We start from the raw sequence: 16812 nt of genomic DNA on the forward strand, positions 1-16812 counted from the left end.
GTGTCAAGTGCAGATTTGTACAATTCAGGATTATCACTAGTGAATGATTTTCTCCATAGCAGTTGCACATCATGGTACTGAGGAGCAAAATATTGGGAGACATCAATTGTGATGAGGTGGATCAGGTGAAAATGAGAAGTGGCTGTGGACATTGAGGGTGTAATGTAGTGTGATTTCTGAATTTTGTTTAGTGTTTTGAACCACATAGAAACAAAGCGTTGTCAGCCATAGACTCCTTTTTCAGAAGAACATATGAGTCGAGGTTACTAGTTCTATAGCCATTCACAGGTTCCAACTTGCTGAGGAGTCACTGGACACCAGAAAATAATGAGATCAGCAGATGTTAACTAGAGAATCAGTCTTGCAAGAACGAGGACCATCTCCAGAAGAAGCAACTAGTTCTTGATATCATGAAAACATCTTCTTTCCAGAGCAGGCATTGAACTCCAGCACCTATAGTGTTCAACCAGAGGCTCAATAGGATAACCGTCCTCTAGGGGCAGAGTTTACAAAGATTATAGGTGTGCCAAGGTGATAATCCGAGATCCCTATCAGATTGTCAACTCCCAGAAGAAGGGATCCGAGATCACTCTACCAATCAAAGATCCCTATTAAATAACACCCACACAGAATCAGAGATCAGACATCATCTGGGTTGCCCCAGATTCATAAGAAAACACTCTTCAACTTCCAAGAGAAGGAAATGGAGGCTATGGAGACATTAGTGATGTTAGTGCAAGTACCTACAACATAAACAGCAAGGGGGAAAGCCAGTTCTACTAGATCTAAGGGAACTCTGCCCTCCAGAACAGGCTTAATATTACAGGCTGACAGTGATAGACTCATAAGAACGCCCAATCCCAGGGACAGGAAGCAGATGCTAGTGTGGTAGCAAAAGGTCCATGAGAAAATGTTCTCCCTGTAGTAAATGGACAATCTCAGGATTCCAGTCTTCATAGGTGACGTGCAAGATGATGTGATAATATCAGAGCCCAAGGGTTCTGACATATCACCTCAAGGTCTAGGTTATCATAGCACCTTAGAAGTGCAGGAGGCACCCCATCCCATCGCCTTACCGTCACTTTCCTCCAACTCTTGGCCCTCACACAACTGAATCTGTGTGCAGACGTCTTTTGGGCTACCCCCATTCTTCACAGCTGCTACTAGGTCATCCTTGTTTTTCTCCTTTATGGTTGTGCAGATTTTCATGATACTGTCATCCACCTTATCACACATGGAATCAACAGCTCCTTTGATGGTGTCCTATAAAAATATAGGATGTGTTAAACACACAAATGAAATGTAATGTGGAGAGTCTAAAATACTTTCTACAAGGTAAAGAGTGAAAGAGAGAAACATACAATGAGTGATCAGAACCCGTCAATACCAAATAACATGCCATTCCATCAGTGATTCCCACCACCATTGGCTTTTTATTACGAATCTCATTATATGACTTCTTATTGTGACCTTAAAAATAATTTGTTTAGACCCTCCTTATAATTATGCAAAGTTTGGTACATATATTAGGCTGCATTACTTTGGACATTTTGTAAGTGCTTTGCTTTTTCAACAGAGAAGAGAAAAAGCACAGGCGTAGGTAATAGGTATTTGTTTGTGTTTATATCAGACAGCTCATCATAAACTCAGTTTGGACTATGAGAGCATATTTAACTTTTCGAATTGTTGTGATTGGTGGCCAAAGGTAACATGTAATTTCTAGAGATCCAGGGCATTAGCCTGGAAGGATAAAATGAATATTCGTTTGTTCTAGCAATTACTTTCCAGGGATCAGCTAATAATCCACTTAACCATGAAATTATGAAAAACAAACTTCAAATTTAAACATGGCTCATAGACCATCTTTGAGTTCTGGAATAACTTTCCCCTTTCATTCTGCTTGCCCCTCCACCTTACTCACCAAAGGTTCTGTGTAGTTACTCGGCCTCGAGTAGAATGGAGTAGAAAGGGGGTGCCCCTGGTCACTCGCTACAGAGATAAGGGTATTAGGGATGGATTGGTGTATCTGGTGAGCAACACCAAGGAGAGACTGGTAAAAGTGGAAAGTTACGATTTAGTCTAGATCTCAAGCCCAGATATTTCTGATGCCAAGGTTAGATCACTCACGTCATCAAGTTTTCCCCCAACATAATTCTTCAGGTTTGTCACAATCTGGGTGCAGCCTGAGCATTTCACAGCAGTTTTCTCTTTTCTCTTGTTTTTCTTGCCCTTCTTTCCTTTCTTGTCTTGCTTCCCTTTCTTGTTCTTCTTGTTCTTTTTCCTCTTCCCCTCCTCGGTTGCATCTTCAGGACCGCCATGTGAAGAGGCCTCGAGCTGTAGAAGTGACAGAAAGAAGACTACAAATCACTGAGACATGGATCTCGATTTAGTAGGGGTTTCTCAGGTACTTGTGCTGTGCCGCACAATTTTCTGCGGTGTAGCAGGCATTCTAAATTGTAAGTTGATCTAATAGTTTGCATCACATTTCATCACTTTCTGCCACTTTGCTCCACACACAACACATTAGTAGATAACTCCATTAGAGAAGTCAAAGGATGGGCTAAAAATAAGGAACTAGTGTGAAGGGCGTACATGCAATACAGAAGACGTTCAACCACTCCCAATGACCTGCCATGCATTTTTTATTAACTTGTACAATGTGTACTTGATGAACTGGCTGTGTCACACACATACACAATTTCCAACCTTGCCAGCCCGGAAGAACTTGCAGTAGGGCCCTTTTACCAGGACCCTGCCCCTTGCAGTCTGACCTGGTTGTAACGAATGATGCAGGCATATTTTTTTTTTTGCCAGGGATGGTCTAATTCAATCCACCCTAAGAAATCTTCAGCACTTATTGGCCTTCTCTCTGATCCCCTTTATGTATAGAGAGTGGTGAAGAGCATGTACCTCTCTAAAGAGATTCACCCAGATCAATTGTACACAATGGGCCTGATTTACAAAGCAGTTTTGGTCATAAACATATGTAGCTGAAAATTGCTGAATTTGGGCCTGCTAGATAACAGAAAGGACGTGTAAATCCATGTATTCTTCTGTAATTAACCATAACCAATAACACTAGTTTAACCACTAACCTTGAGTCTGGTGCACTATACTGCCCAGTGTAAAGCACTTCAATGCCTCATCAGGAGAGTGAGCACTATCTAACTGCAATTACAAGCACAACTGTACATTATAATTATATGCAATTACATTTCTCTGTGAGGGGTGGAAAGTGGTTGCTACAAGGCACAGTTCAACTTTTTGGATGCCCAATACTCAAAGTTTGAAAGCATTCTAAAAAAAAAAAAAGGTCAGAGATTGCCTACGTCCCATTTCAGGGTAGGAAGGGGCAGAGCACCCTCAAGTTTCATAGTGATGTAGGGAGGTTTTCTACACTGGGAAAAATAGTTTGCATCTAAGATAAAACAAAGCACGAAAATCAACACTTGCACATAGATGCTGGAACCTGTGGGAATCAGCGGCGGTCGCCGCAAATCTCAAGGGGAGGGGTGAGGGTACGGAGATGGAGGGGGGAAAATAAAAAATTAAATTAAATAAACGTACCTTACTGCTGTCTCTGTCTCCTGACGCCTCACACTCCTCTTCCCTCCATGTGGTGTCCCAGCATTTGCTGGGACACCAGCACAGGCTCCCCAGCAATCCTGGTGCTGCTTTCATGCCAACCATAGCATGAATGCAGTGCCAGGATTGGTCTCAGACAGTGCCTTGGGGTCTGTGCAGTTTCTGCAGCTCTTCCGTTAAGCACAGCCGAGCTGGAGAAACCTAAGTGCGCATTTGTGCTTGGCCGGCCTAGGACGGCTAAGTGCGCATTTGTGTTTGGCCAGCCTGAGACGGCTGGCCAAACACACATGCACACTTAGGTGCACACTCTCTCCTCCTCCTCCCTCCCACCTCCTGAGGCCCTGCCCCGTCCCTCCCTGTACTTCTGTTACAAGAAATTGACAACAGAAACCCAAAGTTTGCCCCATATTCCTATAATACCGAGTATTGTATAGGTGCTCATACATTCAAAACATGCCTGTTGTCAAGCATGTGTGTCGGCACAAGCGAGCTTGTGCCAGCAAATTAACTTTATGAGAAGATGAGAATGGAGCACACATAAAAAGTAATAACACTCTATTAACAATTATAGAATGGTCATAAGTCAATAAGTTGTGTAAGAGAACTGTGATATAAATTCCTACAAAAAGTGGTATCAGTACAAACATTGATAGTTAAAAAGTTAAAGAGGAAATTTTAATTGATAAATCAAAGTCATTTCATTTAATATGTACTAAGAAAAAATTGTTGTTTACAAAATTTGACAATACAAATGTAATTCAATATCAAATACCCTATCCATACATGAAAACAATTATTTATACCAGAATAGGACAAAAATATATTCAAATCAACAGAAGAGTAATTAGTCCCTTAGCAAATTCATACAAAGTCCAGCAAGTTGATCATAGGGACAGAAAATGTCCACTCTGGTGATATAGAAGCAGAAAGAATTGGCTTCATCCAATAGAGAAAAAAGTTATCCGGTTCATCCAGATTCAGCCGACACGTGTTTCGTCCCAAATGGGACTTTATCAAGGCTGACAAGACAAATATTAGAATATTTGTTTATACCTATTGTACTGCCAATGTCCCCAATATTAATAAAGAGTTTTTTTTTTTAATATTTTTTTTTTATATATAAAATATCTCACAATATATCGACATGATAATGAAGATATAAGTATCATAAAAATAGAGTGCACCAGGATACCACGGAGATATATCACCGATTATTAGATGTGATAAAAAACAAACAGTGACCATGCTTCTAGATATCTTCATTTAAAAACAATTTTTTTTACATAAGCCAAAGAAAAAGAAGAAAAGGAATGAAAAAGAAAAGATGAAGAAAGTGCTAGCCCAAGCTTGTGTGAGAAGAACAACAATGAACAATATAATCTCAAGAACCAGAATTTATGAAAAGTATCACAGAAAGTCGGATATTATGAATAGTTGAAATCTTCAAAGGTATACAATCCAATATATCTCTTCAGTTGTCAAAATTTACACTTGGGATTGCAGTCACAAACTAATATTATTAACTATTCATAATATCTGACTTTCTGTGATACTTTTCATAAATTCTGGTTCTTTGGAATGGAATACAACAATTATGCATGACATTATATTGTTCATTGTTGTTCTTCTCACACAAGCTTGGGCTAGCACTTTCTTCATCTTTTCTTTTTCCTTCCTTTTCTTCTTTTTCTTTGGCTTATGTAAAAAAAATTGTTTTTAAATGAAGATATCTAGAAGCATGGTCTCTGTTTGTTTTTTATCACATCTAATAATTGGTGATATATCTCCGTGGTATCCTGGTGCACTCTATTTTTATGATACTTATATCTTCATTATCATGTCGTTATATTGTGAGATATTTTATATATAAAAACAAAAAAACAAAAAAACTCTTTATTAATATTTGGGACATTGGCAGTACAATAGGTATAAACAAATATTCTAATATTTGTCTTGTCAGCCTTGATAAAGTCCCATTTGGGACGAAACACGTGTCGGCTGAATCTGGATGAACCGGATAACTTTTTTCTCTATTGGATGAAGACAATTCTTTCTGCTTCCATATCACCAGAGTGGACATTTTCTGTCCCTATGATCAATTTGCTGGACTTTGTATGAATTTGCTAAGGGACTAATTACTCTTCTGTTGATTTGAATATATTTTTGTCCTATTCTGGTATAAATAATTGTTTTCATGTATGGATAGGGTATTTGATATTGAATTACATTTGTATTGTCAAATTTTGTAAACAACAATTTTTTCTTAGTAAATATTAAATGAAATGACTTTGATTTATCAATTAAAATTTCCTCCCTGTACTTCTGGCTGAGCCAGCAGATGTAAAATAAAACGATAGTGCAACTATCGTTTTTTTTAACATCCTGGCTCTTGGCCAGGGCGGCAACACTCCTTCGCGAAGGAACCACCCCTGAGGGGAATACAAAATGTAAAAATGCCTTATAACTGTCAAAGACCTACACTTGTAAAGCTTTAACTGGTACAGCTTTTTGGAGAAGTACATCTGGGAAGTTGTGTAAATTCCCGAAAGTTATATATTAAGCCCCGTGAGTAGAAGTACATTTATGGGTGCAGATTTACAACTTTTGCATACGAATCGTGCCCGAAGTGTTCAGGAGTGAGTGGAGCGGTTCGAGTATGAGATATGAGCAGGTGTGCCTGTGTCTGCATCTTGTATGCATGTAGACAAAGTGATATATTCCGTAGCTATCTATGGCTGTCCTTTGTCTTGCTTGGAATGTGCCTTTGTAGTCTCTACATTTCCCTACAGGACATGATGTAACAGCATCCTTTGACATTAGATCCCCCTCGGGGTGAGATCATAGGTGAGCAATGGATGCCAGCATCACTAACCATATATTTTGCACCGCCCACTCTCTTACAAGGCGGGAAATCCTAAACCAGCAAATCAAAGATTTCTTTCTCTAGACTTAACGATGGCTAATGTGTCCCTGAGATGAGAGTCAATATTTCTAAATGCAATCCCCACGTACCTTGCTGCCTAGGGAGATAAAATGTATCTTATCACGGAGAATAATCTATCTAGGAGTGTTACATGTTACCTTAGTTGGTGGCTGACTTCAAAGTTTAATATTATTCAGTTTGGAGACTTGGTACTCTCTTGACCTCAGAGCAATGCACTGGGATTTTAGGCAGGAACTGCATGCAGTACAGGATCAGGAATGTTATTCCTCATTTTGGGCCCAGCAATTTGTGAAGGTCGTTAGCTGGAGTGGAGTTGTCGGCTGGAATTGATAATTCTCCTAGTTTAGTTACAGACAATCTCAGAAGGAGGCCCCATTTGCTCTCCTAAATCTGTTTACAAAATGCCTTTTCTATGCTTCATTCAAATGGATAAAACAAAATAAACACATACATGGTAGGTAAAAAGGACATGCGATATGGCCAACCTGTATTTCTATCTGCAACCTGGTCACTGAGAGATAAATAAACACTGCTCCCCCTTGTACTGACTCTAAATTAATGAATTCTCTAATTGATAAGTACTTCTTTTTTCATGAATTGTACCGCTGGATTTATAAGTCCTGTTACTTGATTGAGATGACTCTTTTCTAGGGACATAATTTTCCCATTAATTTCTGGTAATATTACTTTTTGGCAGTGCCTCATATCATTAAAGAATCAGTTGTATCTAACTTTGTCACAGTGGTGCACTATATTGCGCATTCTAAGAAACGTATTGAAAAAACAACCACTGGCAAGGGCCGAGGGTCTGGTTTTGGCTGCCGGCGTGTTGACTTTGTCAGTGCTACTTTTGCTTTGTCATGGTTTTTATAGAATTTTATTGTTCGGCATGCTACTGGGACCTCGTCAATCTAAAAAACATTCATTGGTTAAAAGCAAAATTATTGTTGGTCTCAAAAATAATTCATTGCCATGGCAGGTACTGGCATGTAAGGGAACTACTTTGTGTGTGTGTGTGTGTGTGTGTGTGTAAGTGCTCTTTGTGAAAAGGCAGAATGCTTTCACTCACGCTGTTAGCCAATAGATTCAGTCGCCTAACCCACTGCTCCATGCTATAGTAGGGCAGAAGGAAAATGAAATATGAACAACACACTAGCAAACCAGTGTACAAAGAGGGCTGGCTGAAAGTCCCTATAAGTAAGTATATTGTACATATAATATTAGTAAAATCGAAAAGTCTTAGCTAGCACCAGACCTAATGAATTGCCTTGCCCAGTGAATCAGCTATGCCACAATGTAATGTTTTGTTGCATCATATGCTAGATACATTGCTGAATGAGAAAATAAACAGAAAGCAGTTCCATTGAATATTGCCCACAGTGTACGTTAGCGCGCAGCTTCTAACAACGGTGGCAGCGGTGGCTCCTCTGCTAAGGCGGGAGGAGTGTCGCCCCACCTCCTTTATGCAGTGGAGGAAAGGGAAAAATAAAATGATAATAATGTAACATTATTATCATTTTTGTTTCCTCTGGAGACAGGTTAGGGTGGTGCGGGGCTGGGCTGGAGCAGGAGGAGGGCTAAAGGCAGAGTGGTGAGTGTACATAAGTGTGCATGATGCTTTGGCCAGCCGTGTTCGCCCGGCCAAACAGTTTTGCGCACTTTGCATTTGTCCACCCGGCTGTATAGAACAGCCGGGAGGAGAAAGTGCACACGGCCCTACTCCCTGTCTGAACGCTGAAGCAGGGCGCTCAGACCAATCATGATGCTGCTGTCATGTTGTTGACAGCAGCGCCATGATTGGAGGGGAGTCTGGAAGTCTTGTGCTTCCGGGGGTCCGAGAAGGATGGAGGGTGAGACGGAACCATCTCTCCCAACATAGATGTAAGTTTGTTTAAAAAAATATATATATTTTTTTATAACCCTCCCCACTCCGCCACTACGTTTGACAAGTGACTGCCACTGGACGGTGGCTTTCAAAAGTATATTGTTGTGGCCAAGTCGAACAGTGCTTGTTTTGTGTCTCACTGCAAAATGTGAAACAATAGCAGCATGCTTCGTTACTTGCTTACTATGCCATTTTTGCATATGGAAGAATTACATATTTTTGTCTCTGTGTCAACACTGAATACTTTATAGTAAGGCCAATCAAAAACACCTCTCCAGATCGTATTGTGCACCTCTGCCATATTTACCCGCACATACACACACATTTGGAGATTTGTTCGCCATTTGGAAATAAGCTCCCTTGACAAATAAGGGTGACAGGAGTACTTTTATATGTCTCTGAGACAATTTCCTTTTTGGTACTGCATTTCATTCATAAGCGGCACAGAGTAGCCAACACGTCAGCATCTTTAACTGACCACCATCTTAAATGAAAAGCCACAAACAACCAACCACATGACATAATGACAACACCACTATAACAAATTCTGAATGCCCATATAAAATATCAGAAGAGAGCCCCATTGTATATCTGTGCAGACTTTAATTTAGCCTTTGTGCCAAAGGAAAAACTGACGAAGCAGAGCATTTCATAGTGAGTATTATTTTGTGAACCCTTACCTCGGCAGGGGCGTTCTGCCAGAGCTCCATGCAGTAATCTTCTTTCATGCATAGTGAGGCTGTCTCTCCACTCTGGCACCAGTATTCAGAGTCTTGCAGGCATAGCTTTGGGTCGCCTAGATGGGACAGTTCCATATCAGTTTCCTCTGCCACAAAAAAGACAGGAGCACAAATAAGTGATCCACGAATGTGGACTCAGAACTAAACAGCATTATTACTGGACTAATTCATTTAATATTTACCTAACAAAGTAAGACTTGGATCATGGACTGTTTAGCAGCAATAATGATATAATTGGATAGATAGCATAGTTTTGAGACTACAGACCGGATTTAGAGTTTAGTAGTTATAGTTAGGGCCTAGTTTCCATAGAAAAAGCTATTTTTGACTTGCCTATATCTTTGGTATCATTTGATGAATCTTCATGAAATTTTCCCTAAAAAGTGCCCTCTAGGGTCTTGTTGAGCTTGGAAAGTTTTGGGATGATCCATCAAGCGGGGGATAAGAAAAAAGGGTGTTTAAAAAGTGTGTTTTTTCCATGTTAATATAGTCTTTAGACATGCTTGCAGCCCAAACCGCTGGACGCAATTACACGGAATTTGGCAGAAAGGTGGCTCTTGATCCCGAAAGCGCCTTTTTTGTTATTTGGTGTAAACCTGTTCAGTAGTTTTGAGATATTAAAGGAAATCCAAATTTGCATACATGGGCGGTGCCTAAGCACAGATCTCATTATGAGAACTGATTGGCTGTCAGCACTTCAACCAGAAGGCGATGGCAGCCATCTTGGGACCAATATACATGATAGCACCCCATTGAAATACATTGTAGTGAATGGCAGGTTTTGAGGATCACAAAAAGGAGAACGTATAAACAAATTGTAGTTACGATATAAATCATTTGTTGATTGTACAATACTAGTTTAAAAAAGTGTGGTGTGTTCTAAGGTGATTTTACCCTGCTAGGAGTTCATGAATTATCTCTGAGAGAAAACTGTTTTCTCATGATTTTCACAGAAAGGTTATGGAAGGTGCTCCAGAAGCTGAAATGAGAACATATTTTCTGTAAATTCACACTATCTTTCTCAGCCATATGAGAATGAAGTCTGACATTCTCAGCAAAACATGATCTTCCAATACAAGCAGTCTATCAGTTGATTCCCTTGTGTTCTACTGCAGCCTTCCAGAGTGTTCTAAAAAACAAATAGAGGGCTACAGTCTTACTTATGACTAAATTGTGGCACACCTGAAGCCATCTTGATTGAATCAAACTGGTAAAACTTAAAACATTAAATTTAGAAAGGAACAAAATGATGGGGTTCATTTTGTCATTGAAATTATGGGTAGTGCTGAAGAAAAAAAATGAGAACATATTTTAAGTGAGTTCTCAAATATCTTCCTTTTCTATTTCATTAAAACATTCTGACATGCAGTCTTATAGATGCACTTTCAACACCAGCAGCAGACTGCCAGTTAACTCCCAGTCTAGCAGCAGCTTGCAGTGTTCTGATGAGCAACCAGAGTGCTAACATTCTGAATTTTTGTTGAAAGTGTGCAATTTTGATGGAATCAAAGTCAAAAATGGAAAGCATTTTCTACTGAAGCTCCATAACAAATAAGTCTTCCAAGATGGCCACCAGAGAAAAAAGAGCTCAAATGTAGCACAAATATCACCCAACTGTAGCCCAAGTACAGGCCAATGGCAGAAGTGTGCAAAACACTTAGGGGGTCATTACTACCCCGGCCTGCCAATGTACCACTCCGAACGCCACGGCGGTAACAGCCGCCGGGCTGGAAATATCCATCTCAAGCCCGGCGGCCGCCATTGTGCCGCCTGTGGGATTATGACCCCGCCTACCGCTATGGTTTGCACGAAACCATGGCAGTAGGCCATATCAGTGACAGGGAATTCCTTCCCTGTCACTGATGGGGCCCCCTTCTACCTCTCTAGATACCCCTCCACCCACCCCCTACCTCTCCAACCGTCCCCTACACCCCACATCCAGACCTCCCCTTCACACACAGACACACACATGCATACACACACTCATTCACACATACCTACACGCATGCATACATCCAATCTCAGACACATCCGCACAAATATGCACGCAGACACGCATTCACATTTCACAACATACATGCACTCAAATGTCCGTACATGCACACATGCATTCAACACTCAACACACACCCGCATTCACGCACACACATACATTCTCACACACACACACACACACACACAACGCCCCCCACTCTCCTCCCCTGTCGGAGACCCGACTTACCTGGATGCAGGGGGTCCTCCGGCAGGGGACGGGACGGGGCGCTGCAGAACACTGCCAGGCCGTATTATTTGTCAAAATATGACTGGCGGCGATCTACCGGTGTGGCGCTGCTGGTAGTAGCAGCGCCACCTTACCGCCATCCACCAGAACGGCCACAGCCAGATTTCTGTCATTGTTGTGGCGGAAATCCGTCTGTGGTCATATTATGGTGGTCGGCTGGTAGCTGTGGCGACAGTCTTTTGGCAGCCCTCGTCACGACGGTAGGAGGTTTTTACCACCGATGTTGTAATGTGGGCCTTAATTTTATGTCAGGACAGGAGGCGAGGATTATGCAGTCCTTTCTTCACCTTTATTAAATACAGCAAGTTTAAAGTTCAAATGAAAAACATCGAAACATATTACAACTCCCATGAGGCCATCAACTTAGCCATGGAAAGCATAAACCAATGATAGCAGTATCCGAATGTCCATATAAATGTCCGTCGGTTCCAGTCCTTCCTCTTTCTTCACTGCTGACTCATCAGTTAAGTCCCTCGCTTCCTTAATGTTTTCTTTGCGTGTGGGGTTGCCGGGGATTGCCTTGTGTTAAGAGCGCTTAGCGTGCCTTTTTTCATGTTGTTTGATATAACATTTTCCTTCCTGCAGCGGGGCAGGCTATGGCCCGAGGGGACTTTTCAGTACCTAACGGGTCCACTAGGTGGCACACTTTCGCACCGCACTCTGTCCTGTCAGGCGCACTGCAGTCCGTCTTATCGCTTTGAGCAGCACGTATTACGACTACCAGTGCGCGATCAGAGAACGATCTGACCCTTGCCTCAGGGTCTGCAGGATCGTTTTCCCCTTCAACCCTCGCTGACACTGCTTTAGACAGTAAGTGACAAGCAAGGCCTGTTTTTTCCAAACGCCCTCAGAGGGCAAGTGACTGCTCTGCGCGACCTGTGCAAGACACCCTCTCAGGGCAACACTAAAAGGATTAGGCCCTAGATCGTGGCCCTGAAGCACCAGCGAGGGCGCTGCTCTTAATAAAAGTGGCAGGGCATGTGACAGGTGCTCTCACCCCAGTAAATACAATTAACAATCTTGTGGAGAGAACACTGCACATATCTCCAGCATAAATAGCACTGTTTAGACTATTTACATCATTTTGGCAAAATAGTCTGGAGTCCTTCAAGGACCATGCGTATGCCCCTACCCTGGCAGAAGAGGAGTGACCTCCTCGGCACCACCCGTCTGCAGGGGTCAACAGACTCTTGCAGGTGATTGCCAAGGCATTGGCACTCCTGCAGGACAGGATGGCCAAGCTCATGGACCGGATTTCGAGCACCCCAGGCATTCTGAGGGACTCAGGGGCCTGGCCCAGTGCCTCGACCAGCTCTTCCACCTCCAAGCCAGTTAAGCGTGACACGGGGCACATGGAAGGCTTCGACAAGCTAAAGGAAGCCTTCCATAAGAGTGCACAAAGGCTAAAACAAATTTACCCTGCCAGGAGGATGCAATGCCCAGAGAGCCTGGTGGCACGGCTGCCCTGGATGCGGATCCCGACCTGGGGCTGCCCCGATTCAGGGGGCGTGATTCCGATGAGGAGGGCTCATCAGATAAGGGGTGTGATTCGGGCAGACCTTGGCGCCCACCTGCAACCACCTCAGGCTATGATGAGAAGGAGCTAGAAGACACAGATATGTTTGTCCCCAAAGACATTTACCACCCTAGGTCTTTGGAGTGGGTCCCGGATTAGAAGGTGGCGGCATACGTGGCCAGAGCAATTAAGCATCTCATAGACAATGATGTGAGGGTCCGCTTGTGCGTGGAGTGCCCCAGGCCTCCTTTGGATGGCAATGTGGCAACCACTTCATCCACTGATCCAAAGCTTTGTACTTTTTCGCCAAATACATGCAATATCCCAAGACAGGGATCAATCGCTCCTGATGAGCTTGCCAGGACAAGCTCCTGGTCATCTTGGAACCCTTAACTAAAATGATCGAGCTAGCAGAATCTTCCAAGCAGTCAGGGTCACCAATGGCAATGGACATATTCGCGGGCTGGGCACAGCGGGTGGATTGCCTGCTTGGAAATGCCAATTCCATCTCCGCAGAGACACAACGTTCTCTCCTGATAAAAACTGACCCCAAGCTTGGTGAACTATCCAATTCTGAAGCTGGAGTGATTGCACAAGGCAACCTTTTCGGAGAACCCTTCATAAAGGAACTCAGGAAGTTTGTGGTGACCTTTTTGGCACTTGATAAAGCTCAATATTCTATTTAAAAGTTTTTCCAAGGGAAGGTTTTCTATGGGGCCGGAAAAGGCAGGGTTCGCTCCTCCAGCCGCTCCTTCCAAGCTGGCCCCTCCAGAGCACAGGCCCGGCGCAACAACGGCTGGAATGATGGAAAGCAGAGAGCCTTCTTCCCCAACCGAGGAGGCAGTAGAGGCATATCCTACCGGTCTGCAAGAGGAGGCGCTAATACCCCAGAAGGCTCTAGTGGTAAGCAGTAGCTTTTTTTCCCTTTGAAGTCTGGGAGGGAGACTGAAACTGTTTGCACACAATTGGAGACACATTACATCCGATCCTTGGGTGATGGAGACAGTCAGGCATTTACACATAGAATTCTATGGCACACCAATTCAGAAGGTGAGACCACACCCTATTCAGTTCAACTTACAGGATTTTCTAATGATCGAGGCAGAGGTACAGGAACTGCTATCCAAGGAAGCCATCACCCAATCAAACCTACTTCCAAGGGTTTTTTTGAGCAATCTTTTCCTCATCAAAAATAAAGACAAGGGCTTCCGTCCGGCTATAAACCTCAGGGAGTTTAAAGAGTGGTGATTTTATTGCCACTTCAAGATGGAAAGTATCCACCTCCTTCGAGAGACCTCTTACTTCAAGACGATTGGCTGGTTCGCATGCACCTCAAGGATGCTTACCTGATGGTCGCCATCTTTTCTCTGCACTGTTGCTTCCTGCAGTTCAATTTGGCCTTTGGTTGGCACCCTGGTACTTCACAAAGTTGCTGAAACCGGTCGTGGAGACCCTAAGGACTCAGGGCCTCAGGCTGATAATTTATCTCACCGAAATCCTCCTGAAGGACCAATCCCACACACAATTGCTGGTCCACCTAAGTACAACTATTACTTCAGGACCTTGGATTTGTTGTCAACAATGAGAAGTCAATGTTGACCCCGTCACTATCCACAGTTTTCCTGGGATTTCTAATGTCTCCTGTTGCATCCTGTTGAGGATGGACAACACTTCAGCGGTTCAGTATATTAACAGACTGGGAGGCACCCAGTCCAAGGCTCCGGCAGAGCTGGCCAAGGATTTCTGGCACTACTGCCTACAGAAGCAGATCTAAGTGACAGCGGAATATCTTCCGGGATCACAGAACATGGTGGCATATTGGAATTCCCGCTACATCAAGGATTCCAGCAATTGGCAATTGCATCCTTCAATTTTGCAGTCTCTGATGGATCGATGGGGACCCTAGAGCGTGGACCTTTTTGCACCCAGATTGAACATGCAGCTCCCCAGGCACTTCAGTTGGAGACCGGATCCGGAAGAGAACGCAGTGGAAGCCTTCCTGCAAGACTGGATGCTGGGTCAGGGATATGCCTTCCCTCCTTTTCTTCTGATCCACAGGGTGGCAGCTCAGTTCCAAAGACAGAGAGCTTCTCTAGTACTAGTTACCCCGATTTGTAAGTCTCAAACAAGGTACCCGACTCTGCTGGAACTTTCCTGGTTGGAACCTTTGAAGTTAACTGCTTCAGTGGGGGTCATGTGGGAACCAGCAGGATGAGCACACCCTTTAGTGACCCAGGGGCATCTCAGCCTCATGGCATGAAGGATTTCAGGGGACGATGGCAAGACATCAAGTTTTCAGAGGACAGTAGCAACCTCATCAGACAAGCTTGGGCTCTAGGTACGACTAAGAGATATACATCAGCTTGGAACCAAAGGGCCCATTGGTGTTTGGAGAGGGACGTGGATCCCTTGGGGGGACCCGTCACTCTCATAATCAATTTCCTGGTGGAACTGTACAATTCTGGATTCTGGATTGGCGAATTCCACGATCAATTCCTTCCGATCAGCCATTTCAGCAGGACACCTGCCCATCCACAACTTACCAGTAGGGGAACACCCATTAGACCTCTGGAACCCCGATATTCAGGGTTATGGGATGTGAATAGAGTTCTCTGCCTTCTTTCAGCCTGGCAGGATAATCAATTCCTATCTAGGAAAGAGATCTCAGCAAAACTAGCTATGTTGTGTCTTATCTCCTGCAAAAGGGTTTTGGATGTCTGGGTCCTGGACATTACGGCAAGGGTTTTCACCCCTGAGGGGCTATGTTTACAACTTCCAGATGGACCAAGACAAATACCAGGTCAGTATCATACCCTAGCTTTGATCCTGATCCTAAGCTGTGTGTGTTAAGATGCCTTAAAACATATGAGGAAATGACTGAGGAGATAAGGCCTCCAGGAGAGAGGCAGTAGTTGATCACAATTAAGAAACCACACAGGGTGGTTGCTTCACCAACTACTGCTAGTTAGATTATGATGGAAGGAGGCATCGATATCCAATTTTTTGGCACTCATTCACCAGAGGAGCGATGGTTTCTAAGGCCATATAGGAAGGTGGTAGACTGGAGGACATTATGAACACGGCCGACTGGTCAACTCAATCCACCTTTAAGAAATTCTATTTCAAACCTATACATGAGGCCAAGTCTCTGGTGGTAAGTAAGCTTTGAACCTGCATAATCCTCGCCTCCGGTCCTGACATAGAATGAGAAATTTCCTAGCTATCGTGAAGGAAAGTTTCAATTTTATTTAGGACACTGAGGCGAGGATTATCCATCCAAATACTTTGATAGTAATCCCTCCCTGATTTCCAGTGAGTGGAGCGGTTTGTTCAGGGCATACTAGTATAATAGAACTCAGTAACTTACAAGTATTTTATGTATTTTTTTCCATATTTATGGTATTTATTTTGATTCTTATGTTGTTATGTAGATTATTCTATTTGGTTATCAACTGTTAATCATGACAATTGTTTTACTCATAAGCATTGGTTTATGGTGAATTTGGATGTAATATTGCTTTGGGTAGTCTCATCTGGTTTAAAGCCAGAGCATTCATATCTTTCTATGTTTTAGGAGGCGATTCGGAAACAGATTGAAGTCACTTAAATTTAACTTCCTACATTGAAGAAGAAGAAGGACTGGACCCGATGGACATGGATGTGGAAATTCGGACACTGTTATGATTGGTTTATGGTTTCCATGGCTATGTTGATGGCCTCATGGGATTTGGAGTATGATGTTTTTCATTTGAACTTGCTGTATTTAATAAAAGTGAAGAAAGGACTGCAAAATCCTTGCATCCGTGTCCTTAATAGAATTTATGCTTTCCTTCATGATAGCTAGGACATTTCTCATTTCTTT

General features: G+C 42.9%; 1 protein-coding gene across 1 annotated transcript in view; it reads right to left on the reverse strand.

The window, feature by feature from the left end:
• The window catches only part of LOC138266668 (pulmonary surfactant-associated protein B-like), a 56141-nt gene that overhangs the window by 15502 nt on the left and 23827 nt on the right, over nt 1-16812 (reverse strand). Inside the window, exons 5-7 of the mRNA XM_069215473.1 lie at nt 9095-9240; nt 2128-2334; nt 1077-1263 (exon numbers count right to left, since the gene is read on the reverse strand). Coding sequence (XP_069071574.1) covers nt 1077-1263; nt 2128-2334; nt 9095-9240 — 540 coding nt within the window. The remainder of the gene's footprint in view (nt 1-1076; nt 1264-2127; nt 2335-9094; nt 9241-16812) is intronic.

Source organism: Pleurodeles waltl, chromosome 11 (genome assembly GCF_031143425.1).
Source record: "Pleurodeles waltl isolate 20211129_DDA chromosome 11, aPleWal1.hap1.20221129, whole genome shotgun sequence".
In the NCBI taxonomy this organism is placed as follows: domain Eukaryota; kingdom Metazoa; phylum Chordata; class Amphibia; order Caudata; family Salamandridae; genus Pleurodeles; species Pleurodeles waltl.